The sequence below is a fragment of the Anopheles merus genome, chromosome 2L (genome assembly GCF_017562075.2).
Source record: "Anopheles merus strain MAF chromosome 2L, AmerM5.1, whole genome shotgun sequence".
In the NCBI taxonomy this organism is placed as follows: Eukaryota; Metazoa; Arthropoda; class Insecta; order Diptera; family Culicidae; genus Anopheles; species Anopheles merus.
Genome location: NC_054083.1, coordinates 14,178,843 through 14,196,912, shown reverse-complemented (window position 1 = coordinate 14,196,912; position 18,070 = coordinate 14,178,843). Strand labels below are relative to the sequence as shown.

General features: G+C 43.5%; 1 protein-coding gene across 1 annotated transcript; it reads left to right on the top strand.

The window, feature by feature from the left end:
- Positions 1-1,061: 1,061 nt before the first annotated feature.
- Positions 1,062-16,701, top strand: LOC121593397 (zwei Ig domain protein zig-8-like). Its single transcript, XM_041915696.1, has 9 exons — positions 1,062-1,811; positions 6,306-6,522; positions 7,524-7,678; positions 8,323-8,400; positions 8,623-8,755; positions 12,130-12,249; positions 12,382-12,484; positions 13,916-14,013; positions 15,495-16,701. The coding sequence occupies exons 2-9, from the start codon at positions 6,480-6,482 to the stop codon at positions 15,749-15,751; spliced, it is 987 nt and encodes a 328-aa protein (XP_041771630.1). The 5' UTR covers positions 1,062-1,811; positions 6,306-6,479; the 3' UTR covers positions 15,752-16,701.
- Positions 16,702-18,070: the final 1,369 nt, after the last annotated feature.

Below are 18,070 nucleotides of genomic sequence, written 5' to 3'. Positions count from 1 at the left end.
GTAAATTTTCAGTAAAGCCCAAGGACTTGGCCCGCAGTAGTCGGGTTTCCTTATGTCAACAACAGTAAATAATATTGGAGAAAATTCATAGTGTGTTGCAAACCTGACATTTTACCCAGCATAAATTTGGTTCCTTTTCTTCGATGTTCTTCGGGCAGATAAAATCAGTAGACTACGCTGAAAGAAATTATTAGGGTATATTAAACCAAGCTAAACCTAAGTCAATAACGATAAATTAAGAATTACCCTTGTATATATTGATGATGAATGTAGTCTGAAATAATATGCTTTAAAGAACACTAAAACAGCATTATTTTAGGGTGTTAAAACCTCTCTAAAAGATCTAACTATAATTTACTTTTTGATATTTACATATAATTGTGCCTTTTAATGAAGAATACATAAAACAAAAAGAAAACCATTATACGACAAGCTTAAATTACGACTTATGAAAGTAAAAAGAATAGTAAAACAATTAGTTCGTAATTTAAATAATTTACTTCATAATACTTTTGTTTCATTTTAAAAATAGTAAATAAAACAATAGTTCAAGATTTCAAGATTGCACGATTATTTGTTCTTGTTTAAGTTGACTTCACAAAAGTGTTTACCAATGCAGGTAAACCCAAACCTACGCCAACCTTAGGAATAATCCATACATCATTAAAGCCATATTCCATTCGCTCTAGATTTCAACCAGTGAGAAAGGTCAAAACTGATGGCAAGGTTTTCCGAACGTTAACGGATGCTGCAAGCATTTCATCGGTGCTCACTTCAAATGCAACGAGCGTTTGAGTGCTTGTGTTAGGAAATCCAGCTAAAGAAGCTGGGTCGAATAGTGAAAAACATGCAGCTTCTTTGCTCCTCTTGGGTTTAGCCTACCTCAATAAGAGCAGCGACAAGGCAACTCATGAGTGCTTTCTCACAAACGATGCGCTGCGAGAGGAACAATTTCAAGAGATGACAATCAAATGGCGTGAGAGCAACTGAGAGCGAGCTTGGTGAGCAGGTTTGTTGATCATTTTCCAGCGTTCAGCAGAAAATTGGCATCGAAGTAATAGGGCGGCTAAGAGAACTGCTCAGATGACAGCTACGGCTCAGTGTAGCGCCCGTAGTCGGTAGAAGTTGACACGTATATGAACCGTACTCGTATCGAATCTGGCATACCAATTCTGCTATCCTAACTGCATTGCTATTCGTAGTGAGAAGAGCTAAGAGAAGTAGAAAAATAATACTAAAAATGTGACCTAGTGGATGGAAATACAAAGTGTGTGGTTATTGAAAGTTTTCGTGGTTTTCGTTTCGTGATATTGAACGAAACGTCACTTGTGTCCAAATCGTGCTCAAGTACTGCTAAGCAAATCACTCAAGATCGTGCGACTGGTTGGTGGATAATCAAATTTTCGTTGTGATGATTGTTTCATCGAATGGAGCGTACCAAGCATGATGCACTTCTCGATACCATATTGATTGAGTTGCATATGGGAGTGACAGAATCAACAATATCTTTGCCGCATCGAAAGTGACAGCAAAGAGTGTTAGATGGGAATGCATCGTCGTAATTATCAACTAATGGATTACAGTGGAAGTGACTGTGGGAAGTGCATTCAATATATTCGACACTGCAAAACCTATCACTTTAGTGTTGTTTGCGAAACGGAGTTGTAATTGTGATCGGATAATCCAGTTCATCCTGGATTAAACAACAAAGGAGTGTTTGGTTCTTGTATCATGCCTGAGAAAACATACTAAGAGCCTGTGAGTTTGAAACAGAATTATAGAATAATTAATAAAACACATAGTGAAGAAAAGTAAGTATCACATGAAATAATGTTTTTGTTTTTTTAGTTTTAACATTACCGTTAGCAATGTGCTAGCGTTAACGACTTGTGTGTTTTTTTAATTGACATTATATTTAAAACCATAAAAAAACGAAAATTAGTTTGACAATAGAATAAAGAAATAATTTTCTAATATTTGTGCTCTAACGCATAATGTAAAGTTTAATGCAGGAAATGTACCAGAATGTATTTTTTTAATTTTTTTGAAAGGAACTTTTTTATAATAAACGTCAATTGCAGACGAATGAGCTGTTTTATTTAACAAACCTTATCTGATTTCACGGCATAAAATGAAAACGAAAATCCATTTACGTCTCCATACCCAGCAGTCTAATCGCTTTCACTGACACAAGATGTTTACATCGTGAGCTTCTGGAAGCACTTATGTTTTAGGTTCACTTAATTTGCCCACTAATGGAGTATGCGAGGACTCTTCCGCACGCTACGCATGCAAATGAGCACATTACCAACCGGCTGGATATGACAAACGCTACACCATGGTTGACCCGTCGGGGATCACATTAACGTAATTTTTAATGTCCATCATAACGCTCGTTTCCGTTCGCTAGAATTTTAGCTAATAGCGCAGGATGCGATCTGCCTTCCCGCAAATGACGGATGTTGGCGAGCATGGACGGCAAGAAGCAAAAATATGCTTTTCTAGTACCTGGAACATGTAAAAATGTTGCGATTCTTTTATCTGAAATTAAATCTTATTCCTATAATGGTTTTGTACTATCGCGTAACAAACCCAAGAGAGGATATACGATGGGAGGGAAAGAAGAATATAAAACTGGATAAAAATAGACTGATGGAAAATGGGATCCAGTTTGATTCGCATAGAGTAAGAATGTGTGACTTTTGAGAACCACGGATGGCCTGAGCTGTGTCCGAAATTTCATTCACCTCGAACAATGAACCTTTTTTTGCGTAGGTTTTTATTGCTATGGAATAACTTTTTTGAGCTTGACAGCAAGCATTTTTCAGCTGATGCAGTCGCTGCTTGGATACGGTATTTATAGAATATATAAAATGTCTTGTTAGGAACGTCTGCAAGTCATATCATGGTTTGTCTTGTAGCATTAGTAAAATAAATGCACCTTTCAGTATTCTAAAAATAAGACTGAGTTTTGTTCATGTAAAAAACAATACGTGCCTAAAAATAATACTTTCAAGTGAAAATCATCTCTGTTTAATACCAATTTTTAGTTAAATTTATATTAAATTTGTCCAAAATAGGTAAATAAAATTGTACAATTTGCATTGTCGAGGGTAATTAGTACAACAAGATTTGAGCTACATATATGTTCAACCGTCTTTGTGAAATTAACAAATGTCTGTTGAACATCTATGATAATGACTATTACATTATGTTATGTTTAATTTTTTTTAATAAATCGTAGAATCCTACACAATTTTAAGGCTTGGCTACACACACAAAGCTTTAAGCTTCCTCGTGGTTATTGTTGCTCAATACTTAATATTCCTTTTGTCTTCTTCTTCTTCTTCTTTTGGCTCAACAACCGTTATCGGTCAAGGCCTACCTGCACCACTACTTGGGGGATAGTCAGTACTACGTATGGCGGCACGGTCCATTTGGGGCTTGAACCCATGACGGGCATGTTGTTAAGTCGTACGAGTACGACTGTATTACGAGACCGGCTTAGTTTCATTTATAGTTCTGGGATTCAGAGATAGCTGTAAAGCTTTTGAATTTAGAATATTTTTTATATCTCTTTCAATAATTATGAAACTATAGCAACGGTTTTCTTCAGCTTTAAAAATGAGTCCCCAACAATTTACGAAACAAAAAAGACAATTTTGTTTAAATTTTCGATGTATTAATATCCTATACTATGTCACTAAGCATTTACGATCTCGTTTTCCACAGCAGCCGGTTTTGAAGATAACAATGTATTTTTATTCAATTTCAATGGCACATAACGTACTTTGAAATGGTATTGAAAGCTTGCACATTCGGCTTCTAATTATTCATCTCTCCGATCACTTGACATGTCAGCGATCGGAAGTACCGCTTTCACCAACGAACCGATACAATTCAATTCCAATGCAAAGCACTAAATCTTTGATAGTGTCGTTACAATCATCTTCCACCCTGTTGATCACATCCAGTGCGTATCGGAAGCCGCCCGTATTGCTTTCCGTTACATTCGTTGACAACCTTGTTGTTTGACATTGTGCCCCAAACGCACAACGATGGGCTGCTGGGCTCTAGGTTACGATCGACTCACAAATCATAAAACATGCCGTCCTGCTCTCGTCCTGGCCCACGTGCCATCCCTGACATGTACAAGGTTGTGTAGCTGCCCGTTCCATCCTCGCTTCACGGTCGTGCCTTTTATCACCACTGGGTTCCAATGAATTTTATAGGCCCATCTTATTTCTAGCCGCCACGCTGCAAAACAAACCTGCAGCGAACCGCGAGAAGAAAACCGGCCTCTGTTGACTGCTTTTCCCCTTGAACTACATGGGGGAATGTGTAGAATCAGTACAGAACAACAACAAAAAAACACACACACACACCAACCTACCCCTACTGATAAACGCATTAAGATACAGGGAATCGTTGGAGCGCACGAAAACAACAGTGTTAAAAATAAAATAAAAACAAGCGTACAAATGTAACATATCGATTTCCGTGCGCGCCAATAAATTTCCGGACGGCCCAGCCGCGGAAGATAATAGGCGCGAAGCCATCCGGGATATCCGTCCGGCGAAGCAATAGCGAAGGCGAAGAGCACTCGTACAAGGCAAACGCTTTATTTATCGAGCAGTTTCCGAGCACATTGCTATTTATTGGTAAAGTCGAAACGAGCGTACGGCAACGCGCAATACAATGTCGAACCAACAAAATGTCGGACCCGCATCTCCTGTGCCGCGGGTGTATTCAGCACAATTGTAGACATCGCTGGTGATGCAATACGTCGCAGTGTGTACGGCAAATCTGCCACAACTGCCATTGTCGGGGAGCGGATGGTGGAGCTTTGCCGGTACACTGTTCGATGCGCTTCGACTATCCTTCACCAAAGTGAGGGGCTTTTTTTCGAACCCACCGTAACACGCTCTCAAATGGTCCGGAAGGCGACAAAGTGGCGACCAACTCAATTACTCGATGTACATCAATGAGATATCCGGCTTTGATAGGCAAAACGTGGTGCGGCAAGCGGTATATTGTGTCTTTATTCCGTACAACATCGACGTACTCGTTACAACCAGTGGATAGACGAGCTTTCTGCAGCAGCTTTGAGGTTTTCACTGAGGATTGTGTCCTTTTTTTTACTTCCTACTCGGTTGTTCGATGCAGAGACAGCTTTTTGTTCGTCAAAATTGTTTGTTCACTCGGCTCTGTTCCCTTGATGTGGCATTCTTATGTAAACATGTTTGCTTCGAAATCACATCCTACACTCGTTAGGGATGTAAAATGGTAGTGCACTGTTTAGCGTTGGGAATGCTTTCATCGAAAATACGTTTGATTGCTTCCAACGGATTCGTTTTGTGCATCCATAATTGGTTTCTTTTCATTTTCCATTGTTCAGCGCTTTGCAGCGATATTTTATGGTGCAAGATTTTAAAATTTACTGGAAAAGTATTTTCAACGCCCATCAGAACGAGTTGGTTGCAAACATGGACAAACATCGACAACACACACACACACACACACACACACACACACACACACACACACAACAAAAACAGTTGTGGCAAATTATTTGGCACAGAAAGTTTAAGAACTGTACCAGCTTTTGCAACCGGACACCCTTTTTAACGGTCACGGACAACTTTTTCCATCTACACCTTTGCGGCCGTTCACCGACGAAAAGCACAATCGTGTCGGTAGTAGCATCTTCTATTCCCAATTTTCACACGAAAGGTGCTAAAATAGGTGCCCAGAGCATTCCCGCCTGTCGCACAATAATTTGATCACTATCACTGGCCCGGCCCAGAAACCGGAAAAGGGCTCTCCAGTAAAGCTAAATGACGCCTGGGCAGAATGTGCTCGGTGCCAAATAGCTAACATTGGAGCCCGGGCAAGAAAATGGCAACCACGAGCTGAAAATAGAAGATTGAATCGTCGCTGCTTTTCTGCTCGTTTTGCAGCTATTTTCACTCCACTTGCTTCTGGTGACCTGAGCAAAAGCTTCACTTATAGTGTTACGCTCTAATTGTTTTCATAACCTCGAAATCACAAACGTTCCAGAATATGGCCCCAGACGTTTGGGGACACATCAAGGTTTGCCAAATTGTTTCAGCTGCTAAGCTATTTAATATAAGTAGTTATTACTAGTAAAGCTATTAGTACCATAGATACACATTTTCAACATAGTATGTAATAGCATAAAAGTGAATAAATAATTGATAAAATATAAATCTATTTAATAACAATCAACTCAACTGCATGATTTAGCTCTTCAAAGACATGTTTTTGGTATTTTTCTTTTACAGCTACATACATCCAACATCGTTCTAATCTCTCTGCGATGACGGAAAGAAATGCCGACATCTAGTTACAACATACAATTGGCCCCCAATCAGCATGGCATTGGCAACTCAAAGTAAAGTTCATGACACAACAACTAAGCGCCAAGAAACCGTAATAGCAAGTCGTGCACACCGAAAATGCACATAGAAAATGTTCTACGAGCATCATGTATCATTTGGGGTACGTATCTGCCTTTTTGTTTTCTTATTAGAGAAATGCTACCACAGCAAATTTGATTTCAAAGCAACAGAACTTTCAGTATGATGATTATTATTGTTATTTTCGTTGATCTGCTACTATCAACATTGAGAAATATTGTGGCTGGATTGAAATCTGTAATACTGTTATTATTTTATTTTATTTAAAAAAGAGTATTAAAAGCTCAAACAAAATTAAAAAGAACTTACTGACAGATTATAAATATGTATAACGTTCGTTATATTTCGTTTTTTTTGCTTTCAAAAAACCACAAATCTGAGTTAATGCTGACTCACATTACATGAACAAATATTTATTGCTTTACATACATTCCCAGCTGTAGAGTCGTTCCGGAATACACAGAAAATCATCATTCAAATATGAGCATCAGACATTGAAGCGTACAGAACAATTCGTGTGCAATATAAATTCGGGCGATATTTACATTGTTTTCAAGAACATTTTTCGAACCATCACCGATGGTGTCCCGCTTATCGTTTGATCTCAGTGTTCTGCTCATTTAAACCTCCCTTTTGTTATTGTCTCACTATCGCTGACAGTACTGAATTTTTATAAGATACCACAGAAAGCATGCGTTTACGCCGATCTACCTTCAAAAATCGTTGGGCCCACGCTCAGCAAAACTTTTATTTCTTTTTTCAGTTTTTTTACTTCCTTTTTTTACCGCCCGCACTTGGCAGCTGCAAAGGTGTACAGTGTGTGTTTACGAGACGGTTCCTCCGTCAAATCGTGCCCTGCTAACGTGCTGTTTATTCAATATTGTTCTTTTGCACGTCTGTATCATGTTGCGAACCACGCTCTGCCCCTGCCCTGATGGATGCTATATCGCTTATAGAATATTCATATATTTTCTTTGTCTCAACGTATGCCCTGTTCGTTTTTTCTCCCCTCTCTCTTTTCTCTCTCTCCCTCTTTCTCTTTCTTTTCCTCCCTCTTTCTCTATCTCTCTTCCTTACGCACAGTTTCCGTCAGCTCGAGCATTATAATGACCACCACGACCGAGGAGTCGGAAGCATTGCAACCGTACTTTGACTTTGACGTGCCGCGCAATCTCACCGTAACCGTGGGCCAGACCGGGTTCTTGCACTGCCGAGTGGAGCGTCTAGGCGATCAGGATGTGAGTACTGCTGCCAGTTTGTTCTCGAACATGTTCCAAGAGTTGATTTCGTTCTATCTCCCGCTCGCTCGATGACTGCTTGCTCGCTCATACGCATTCCACCCAAGCATTACCTTGTGCCGTACCGTGTGCGTTATTTTCGATACCTTGAGAATCGATTCTCACACCACATTGAAATCGACAAACGAAGTTAAATTAATTTTGGAAAATACTGCCTGAACGTGCTACAATCAAGCATGAGCAGGGACGTGTGTTATAGCAAGGATGAACCATCCAGCACCATTTATTCAATGAAACAACCGCTTGGGGAGTATATAAAACCTTGTTACCAAATATATACATCATTATACAAGACAACGATCAATTATTTACTACTATACAGAGCAAAAGGCTATGTTCACCTAGAAACAAATGCCTTTGATGTTTAACATACCGTGCCAAAAATGGTTTCCATCAAATGAAACACTAATCAAATAGTTTCAAACCTGATGCTGCTGCTATTTGATGACTGCGTCCAGATACTGGAGCAGTCGTGAATAGAACCGCACCACAATGTAATTAAATTATACATCATCAATCTTTCATTAAACGCTAGTGTTAATTGAAAACCTGAATAAATTGATGGAATTTTACGGTTTGCATAGGTTGCGTGGATTCGGCAGCGTGATCTGCATATACTTACGATGGGAGCATCAACCTACACCTCGGACCAACGATTTCAGGTACGTTTTGGGCACAACTTTCTCCACAGTCAAAATTGATTAGGTACAAAAAAACCTCCGCTTCCACCACTCACACGCTATCTTAACTCCCGACTGGCTGGCCACAGGTGCCGGTGTGGAAAACCCAATCAATTAGTGCACACCCTACGTAGAAGTTTAAGTGGAACTTTGACCCATTTTCCGTTTGCCAATTACTTTTTTTCTCTTCCACTACCACCGTAGGTGATACGGCCGGAGGGTTCCGTCAACTGGACGCTGCAGATAAAATACCCCCAAACACGAGACTCGGGCGTGTACGAATGCCAAATCAACACCGAGCCGAAAATGTCCCTGTCATATGTGTTGAATGTAATTGGTGAGTTTACAACAAGCGGAGGTTATTATCTTGTGGGATTGGTAATTGGTCAGAGAAGTGAAACGCTGGCAGAAGAAGCCATAACTGGTACCTCAAAAACCCTGCGTGCTCCATTTTTTTACTTTTGGGCATCACCCTTCTCGCATTGTTGCAGCATCACCTCGGGTAACCTTTTCCTTTCAACGGCTAACGCCTCGGCTTTCAGTGGCAAAAACTTTTTTGAGGTGATGCATTTCAGCCTGAAAGTGTAGCACAAGTTTGCAGAATAAATCATCTAATTTAATTTCAAAACTCACCCGGGCATGAAATAAACAAGGAGCACAGCAGCATCCCGCTCACCCACACAACTGTTCACATTTCATTCACAACGTACAGGTCGGCAGGCGGCAACTCATACGACATGGAGGATTGCGAGGATGTCCGGATGGGTTTTCATGCGAAAAAAGCGAACACGAGCCTCAGTAGTAGGTGCCCGTGTATGTGAGTGATTGTGTGTGTGCACTGGTTTAGCTCAAAGCCACAGGGCGTAATTGGCCTTGTCGTGTTTGGCTTCTTTCCTTTTTTGCACTGCTCACTGCTGAGACGTAAATTTAATAACTTTGTCCTTCGGCTATCCGACTATGGTCCTGATGGGGATGGAGTGGTATATGCATGCCTGTGCGTATGTGAGTGTGCACTAACGGGGTACACCTTCATCATGCTCAAAAACGCATACGTACATACCAAAGGTTACCGAAACCTTTTAAGGAGGACGTACATATGGCCCCGGTGCCGCATCTTCTGGAATGCGTGTTACATTAAAATACCGTCAGATATTACGTCGTAACACAGTTTGGTCTGTATGATTTTGTTCGCATGTTCTTCATATCCGAAGATACCTTGAGTTACAGGGAAAACGGACCAAATGCAGACATATTTAAATATAATTACATATTTTTTTGAAATATTATTTTCACGTGAATTCGAAGCTCGGAACCAAACAAAAAGAATGGTTTGAGCATTGAAGCCTAAAAATATTGATCTCTCAAATAATCGTAGCTTGCGTTCCATTCGGTTGTAATTGAATTTTAAGCACATTTTGTTCTTCATTTTCTCGAATTGATTTTTTCAACTTGTGTTTACCATTTATATAAAAAATCTGCAGGACATCACCAAATCAATCAACTCAAAAAACAAAAGCTCCGAATTAAAAATATCATAATTATTGTAACACTTGCCCGACAATACGGTAGGCCGCTTAATGTCCCTGCCGTGCTTTGCATTAGCATTAGAGCCACCCAGTGCTGGAGCTAAGCGTAAAAGTTTAATCACTACTCCCCTACCATAACCTGCTTACAAGCAACACTGATTGGCTAAATGGGCAAGACACTCATTGTGTGTGTAGTGTGTCTCAAGCCTTCACTGTCTCTATGTTTTCTGCCTGCCCATTAACCTGACGGCTTGGGTACCGCTTGGGCCGTACCACACTTTAACGGCTACGGTGCCGTAACAACGCCCAGCCGCTCTTGGCGTGATTCGTAATGAAAGCTCCATTGTATGTCCAAACCAGGGGAGGGAGGGTGCGGAATGGTTCACAGTCATGCACCCGGGTCCAGCCGGGTCGGTAGACGGAAAGCCCCCCGTATAAGCCCCGAACGATAGGAGTTAGTGGCGGATTATAGGGCCAAAGTGCTGAGCTTTTACTTTCGCCCGAGACCAAGTGCGCCGTAATACGTAGAGGACGGGTTAATTGATTTTCCGACCATTGTAATATGCTCTACGCGTGACCGTTCGCTATCGCGCGCAACCCTCATTTTCGGCTCCGGAGGCGTCGAAATGTGGTGTTAAATTTGATGTAGGTCGGTGTTGATAACATGCTCATAGACACTCCCATCCATCAGCGGGCGGCTAAGCCGTATGCTGCGCAGCGGATAGCCACATGCCACCTAAGCCACATACCGATCAGAGCGGACCAGCATCTGTCCGGTAGGCACATGAACCTGTTTACCGATTGCGACCCGTACACATGCCCCACCGCCACCGTGCACGTCAGATGTCAATTTGGGCAGACGGAAAACAATTTGTTTGTTTATGGCTTTAGTTTTTCTCACGCTTCATGAATTTTCGCCAAACGGATGGGCAAAAAAATCATTGGAAAACTTGCACACGACCTGCCCTACTGCCGTTGTTCGCTCCACGGCAGTTGACAAACAACACGACCAAACAACATTCACGCCGAACACCAAACTTTCTCCGAGCGCTGGCTATAAGTACACACACACCAACACACCGAGCGACTCCATAGGAGGGGAGTTGTCATCTGCCTAAATGGTTTCCCAAAAACGCACCGCTTTGCGCACAGCTTCGGCCGGTCGAAGTTTCATTTAAATATTTGCCCAAGGGGTTCCGACATCTCCGTACCGGTTGTCGGTTGCCCCGCCCGTTGCTGTTCCCGGCACACAGCCTGTACATCCCGGCTCAGCTCAGCAAACGCGACGTCTTCCCCGGCATTATCTTTCCTGCCCTGCGAAAGGCACAGGGCTCGAAGACGATGCCTTTCTTGCACTTTTGCTGCACATAAACTGTGCCGTTTTGGTGGTGATTACACACACTCACAAACGCACAGACAGGACGCACGTAGTCTGAAAAAAATGAAATAAAATGGCTAGTTTGTCGGAAAACCGAACTTTTCTGATGCGAAATCTCTCTTCCGGTGTTGCCGTGTGCCGCCTTTCGCTGCAGCGTTCGCAAACGTTGTTCGAACGCAATTTCACTTCGCCGCACTGTACGGCGAATGGTGGTGGGATAGAAAAGTCAACACATTCCTGTTGATGTTGGGCGATTTTGTGTGTTTTTTTCCTGTTTTCCAACATACATACCCAGCCAAAAGGAGGGGATTTTTTTCCCCCCAGCTCTTTCATTCTTTCGCTTTTCGCCCAGGCAAAAGAGGTTGGAAAAGTGTTTATTTAAATTTGGAAAATGATTTCATTCGAGTCGGCCCCAACGGGATACGGGCTTTTTGTGGCATTTCGCAAAAGAAGCAACTATGGTGCTAACGCAACACAGTTTAGTTTACTTTAGCGTGTTGAACTCTTCCGGGTGCGAGCAGTTTCCGCAGTTCCAAATGCTCGTGGGAATTTGCTTTTCAAACAGAACTGGTAAGCTTGCTAGTGACGTAGAGCAAACGTAACAAAAAAACATAAATGTTCGACTAAATTCACTTTTGAAGCCACCAAAACGATGCCAATGATGAAGTAGGTTAGGTTAGTAGCTGGACAGACACGGAAACAATTCAACCTACGATTGGATACTTTACCCTCTATTTGAAATTATCGTATCGTACCATCGGAAGCTTATATGTTATGCGTTTCTTCTCCTGCCATGCCACACCGCAGAGCTGCGTGCACGAATATTGGGACCGTCGGACATATTCATAAAATCGGGCAGCGAGATAACCATGGTTTGCGTCATCCAGCAAGGACCACACGAACTAGGCACGGTTTTCTGGTACAAGGGTAGGTACTGCCAGGTCGCCTCACGAAATCAGCGGAAATCCCGCCACACTAACTGTCTGCAGACATGTCTTTAATTTATTTCGCTCTCATCTGACGTGATTCTGTGCCGGTACGGTTTTGTTGCCTTTGCAGGAAACACGCTGGTGGAGCCCCTCGCTCAGGAAAACGACATCCATTCGGGCGATCGTGGACGGATCACCATCGAAACAGATTGGACAGATGCCCTGACATCTAGGTAATAATAAAAGTGTAGCGGAGCGAAATAATTGAACAAGAATGCCGCTGTGCCTCTTCTGCACAGTTCCGTCCACCCGTCCCCGTACGATATGCGTCGTCTCGGTCGTTTAGTCGGCGCTTGTCACGAACGGTTACAGCTCGTCACGGTGATGTTGTGCTAGGGCTGTGATTGAAATCTGAGGTCAATTCGCTAGCTTTGAAGACAATTGTGAATATTGGAATGGCTGAAGGATTGTGTATTTAATGATTGTTTCCATACATTTGTAATTATCTGCCTTCAGTGAAATCCCTTCAAGACAAAACGCAATCCTAAACCGTGTTGTTGGATGTTTCTGAACAATGATCACAAATTTTAAGCTAAATAACAATGCATGGTTTCGTTAATCAACCTTTGCCATTTCGTAACAGATAAAGTTAAATCACCCAGTTCAAACTGTAGTCTGTGTTCGGATCTAAAGTTTCTTGTCCAGCTCCGTCCCTTTATAAAGTAGATATCTCTCCAATTATAGTCTCAATGATGTACCCAGCAGAGTGAGGTTCAAATGGGAAATGAAACTATATCATAAAAATACCCCCATGGCAGACCCATTTTCCTCAACCTTACCATTATTATTCCGAACGTCTCAGGAACGGTGAGAAGCAGAGAAAGCAATTACGAAACCCCGTTCGGCTAGCGCAGTGTACGATTGCATCATGGCTGCAATTGCAGCTAGCAAACTTCACAGAAACAAAATCCTTACAGCTCAAACGCAACCCAACCGGCACCTTTGTTTTCCGGCTACTCTCCGGCCAATGATGACTTCCCGCAAGGATGAAAAGCTGCACCGAGCTCGGTTTTGTAAGGCGCTCCCAGAACTTTATGCTTCACGCAACGGTGCATTCTTCCAGGATTGCGCTAACACCCGTGCGCTGGGGGTGGAGGGTTTCGGAGAGAAAAGAAAGGTTTTATGGGTGCAGAATTAGGAGGTTTGTATTGTGTAGCTAAGCAGGGTAGCCAGTGGGTGTCTGCTAACAGGGTGAGATGAGTGCTCCGTAATATACATGAATATGCAAATATCACCCAGCCAGCAATGGTTGCACTGGTTCAGGTAACTAGACAATTGCATTCCACCTTTGACGGCGCTAGCCAGACCCGGGACCGAGACGACGACCACGGGCGACGGTGGTGAATATGTTCCGAATTGTGGTTTTCGGTGATAGCTTTGGTTGTTAATCTCGATCCTCCTCTTTTTCTCTCCTGCACGCCTGGGTGGGGATTGGACGATAATATTGATGTTGGACCTCCGCCACAATCCGCATCCGCAACACAAACCAAACCAACATGTGCGCGCTGGCACTGCACCGTTTTTGTGGACCCTGCGGTTACTTCTTCTTCTTCGGCTGTATGCTGTGGCTGCCTTGCTTTGCCGGTGGATACGGGCGGACACAGATTAAAGATAAAGCGAGCTATTCAGGGCGATACCGGAAACTACACCTGTGTACCGACGATGGCCCGCTCTGCAAGCGTCTATGCTCATGTAATTAGTGGTAAGTTATGGTTGACTTGAGCCAACATACGAATTGTATTTGATCATGTAGGAGAGGAATGGCGATGAAGGCAGGAGGTAGAACCATAGTCACTTGCATACGGAACCCTGCTCGAAGCCTGCGAATGCACAAAGCAAGTGTAATACAGGCCACCATGCATGGGCTGAAAAAAAACGGAAGCACACGTACAGCAGCAAGAAGGAAAAAACACCACAATTTTCATTTCAATGGGTGTAAAGAAGCGTCATAATGCCATGATATGTGTAAGAGGAGGCTCTCTGCTGGACACACTCGCAGGAAACACAAAGAGACAAAAGTATCACATGGATGAATGTGCAGGCACGTAGCGGCAAAATGGATCGTGCTTCGTTTTGGATCGTTTGCATGTATTTTGTTGTATTCGGTTTCTTTATACTTTTTTATACATACTTTTCATTTCCAACTTTCTAATCCACCTCTGTCCCACGTATGCTCGTGCGTGTTTCTTCGAGCAGAGGTACCCGGTTGAAGTTAATTCTCCAAATAGCATCGTCTCATTTACATAAGGGTTGTTTCCGTTTGTGCCCAGTGCCTCCTCCCGCACACAGTGGGCCGGATTATTGACGGCAAGGACATTGGGTTGTTTTTAAGCGCCTGGGATTACACGAATCAACGTATTCCTGTCGCATCTTTTCGGGTGAAGTGAAACGGAGCTAAAAAATCAACACAACACAGCCGGGCTCCGAGTCAGTTCGCTGAGCAGGAACATGTAAAATTCGATTTATTTCCAGCTTTGTTTGAGAACCATTTTTTTATGGGGCAGCTTGAGCCTCCAGGACTATTTATGTTGGACGCATGTCCCGTATGTGCATCACAGTGGTTTGCCGACCGAGACGGTAAAGGCGTTGTGCTTCCTGATACATGATCGTTTTCTAGGCCACATGTTCGTGTACTGCATCACCGGCTACTGCAATGGGGGATCATCTCTAGAGATATGCTTAAGTTATGAATTTAAGACCAATGTTCTGAATCTTGCTTTAACGAAAGGAGCTCAACAGATAACACTCATTCGTGTTTGTGTTTGGGTCATTGCTTGCACTCTTATCAAGAATTTCGAATAGTGTGATTTGTATTATAAAAAACGAGTAGTCAGACAACACATTTGTTTATAGCAATATTATTTTCAATACGTCTTGCACGCGCTCCCTTCTACAGCTTTTCCATTATATAGAATTATAAACAACTGATGCAAGCTATTTCTATATACCCTCGAAACGCAAATGCCTTCGCAGCATTAAATTGAGTTGCTTTGCAGGGATCCCGTTTTAGCTACCGTTTATTGTTTTGCACAAAAACAAACCACCTTCTGAATAAATCTGTCCCTTGTAAGCCTTTACGAGCGTGATGTAAACATTCGCGCGAGCGAAAATACACCAACCATACAATGGCCGTCAACAAAGACAAAACAAAAATCGCCCACCACCCTTCTCCTTCCTTTGCAGGTGAGCATCCAGCGGCAATGCAGCACAATGCGGCCCCCAGCACCGTCGGTAACCGAACGTTACGGCGCAGCATGTGCATACTATTATTATTGCACCTGGCCACTTTGCTCTACCTGCTGAGCGATCGGTGCTGCTCCCGGCGTTCCGGTGGACAGAGAAATATCCTGCAGCGACCAACGGCATCCCATCGTTCGGCTCGTGGCGCTGCTCCGGGCCGGCGTTGTGAAGCGATCGTTTTTTCCACCCATCCCAGCTAGCACAAAGTTTCGCAATTTGGCATACCGGGCGCCAAATGGAATCTCGCACGTATGATGATGCACCCGGGCCCGGCCACACGTCGCACTGTCCAGCGAAACCTTGCCGCGCTCCGCACGCAGTAGTGCCCTGCAGTTGCGGGGAAATTTATTGTTTCATTTGCTGCAAAACGGCACCTCCGTTCGAACTGCACCTTTACCCCATCGTTGCATCCACTACACGGAGCTAGGATGCTAAGTGTCCTGGGAGCAGCTCAAAGAAAAGCGAGCAGTACACACTCACACACACACACACATGCTCACAAAAATAAAACCGTACAGACAAAATCGAAAATATCTTCATTCATAGCGAGCATTCTGATTCATCATACATACCTTAGGCAAGTGCTCTGCACAACACACATGCATGCCTCCGCAAACGAATGGTTCGGTAATATGAAAGAGAACAAATCAACCGAGTGGAGTCAACGGCAAGCCTGGATTAAATTTTCTTCCCGCTCTTTTGCCGGGCGCTGGGAATATAATGCCCTTCCCAGCGTCAACCGAACGAGCGTAAGATCCGCCGACCGGGGAATCGCACGTATGGAACCGATGGCGAAACAACTGAAGCATACCGTGGCAATAGAAGCCGGACTGCATTTTCCTTTGCGCCTCGCTTTTTTGTTTCCGATCGATCGCCCTGGTTTGAATCGGTGTCGGTTCGGAATTGAATCATTCAATGCACGAGACGTGCGCTAGTTTTCTTCAACCGCTTCGACCGGTACCGGCGCATATGTTCGATACGTTTCTTTGATAGCAAAGCAAAACAAAAATAACACAACCACACACACACACACACACTCATGAAAGGCACACACACACACTCTAGGTAGATAAAAGAGGATAATTTCATCTCCAAATATGTATACAAAATTAGATGGAGTTTGCCATTTGATGAAATAAACACATTTGAAACACAACTTTCAACTGCAGCCCTTGTTTGTCTGGCACCGACCAGAACTGTGGAACCGACAAAATCCAAGCGAAAGAAAAGCTATAAGAAGCGAGCGCAGGAAGACGATTCAATATTATTAAACAACTTACGAAAGTGTTGACAAGCTCGTAACATTATCTTAACTGTAGTCCTTCACAGCCGAAATCTCTTCCTCGCTGACTGGGCGCAGCATTCGGGGAAAGTGAATTAGTTTACCACTAAATTTCACCTGCATCGAGCAACAGGCAAGGGGATCTGAAAGCTGGTTGATCAAACAGACTATCGCCGCCACTTCTTCCACCCCCACCTGGGGCATCCCAGCGCTAACTTGGCCGTTTCGGGACAAATTAGAGCGGCGTCGATGGTTGATGGTTCCAGCATTCGAGGCAAAGTTATCGCCTAATGTACCGTGTAGTATTGGAAGTGTTAATTAATTTGACATAATATCACCTGGTTCGCTCGGCGGGATCACTATTTCGAGCGACAACGATAATCTTTAGGGGAGAGCCATAACTTTCGAGCACAACCGGCATTCAAAACTTTGACTTTCCTTCAATATTCCTGGCGCGTACCCATCAAAATCACAGACGGAGGACGATCGGCTACTCAAACGCACCACCTGGCCAGTTGATGTTCCGGGCCGCCATGGGATACTGATGATTATTATTGCAGGAGCTAATTAAGTCTTCGTGCGGGACCGTAAGCTCTACCACAAGTCCGATAAGTCCGGAAAACTGTGAACAACCTTACACCGACCGGTCGGTACAGTGTGGGCATCGTCGGTGGGGCGAAATTCCCCCTTTGCCGCAGCGATCGAATCAGGTAAGGATCGATGGGACTCAGCGTAGAACTTCTCATCATCGAAATTAGATTTTGTCGACGGAAGAGTAAGCCCACCAGCTGGTAACTAATCGCCACGGATGGGTTCATTTCAACGAGCGATTGCCGGACTGCTGGACGAATCTGCCTGAATGGGCCTTTCATAATGGCTTTTCACGAGGAGGTTTGCTAAGTAGAAGCAAGGGAAGCGGGGATTGGAGACGTTCCAGCTGCTCTGGGGCGTAACGAGTCTTCACCCGAATGTCGACACAGGGCAAGAAGGGAAAACGATTTTCCATCAATGTGAGCTTGGCCAAACTGTAAGCGGTTTTGGTAAGTATTGCACGGTAAAAGCAGGCAATCCGCTCTTTACTGGTGCGTTCGTTCCAGGAAACCTACTAAGAAGAATTTCGTCGTGAACGATGCGTGGGATGGAGACCAACCGTCCCAAATCCAGCGCCACTAGCCGGCACTGATTAGCTTCCACGGCTACTTGGGCACACCAGTGCGGAATGTATAATGCTGGCTTA

What these genes read in the sequence shown, in the direction of transcription:
- LOC121593397 (XM_041915696.1), top strand. Translation starts at nt 6,480, where the DNA reads ATGCACATAGAAAATGTTCTACGAGCATCATGTATCATTTGGG. An exon ending in AGCATCATGTATCATTTGGG is followed by an intron (nt 6,523 to 7,523) that starts GTACGTATCTGC and finishes CCTTACGCACAG; the next exon opens with TTTCCGTCAGCTCGAGCATT. An exon ending in CCTCGGACCAACGATTTCAG is followed by an intron (nt 8,401 to 8,622) that starts GTACGTTTTGGG and finishes CTACCACCGTAG; the next exon opens with GTGATACGGCCGGAGGGTTC.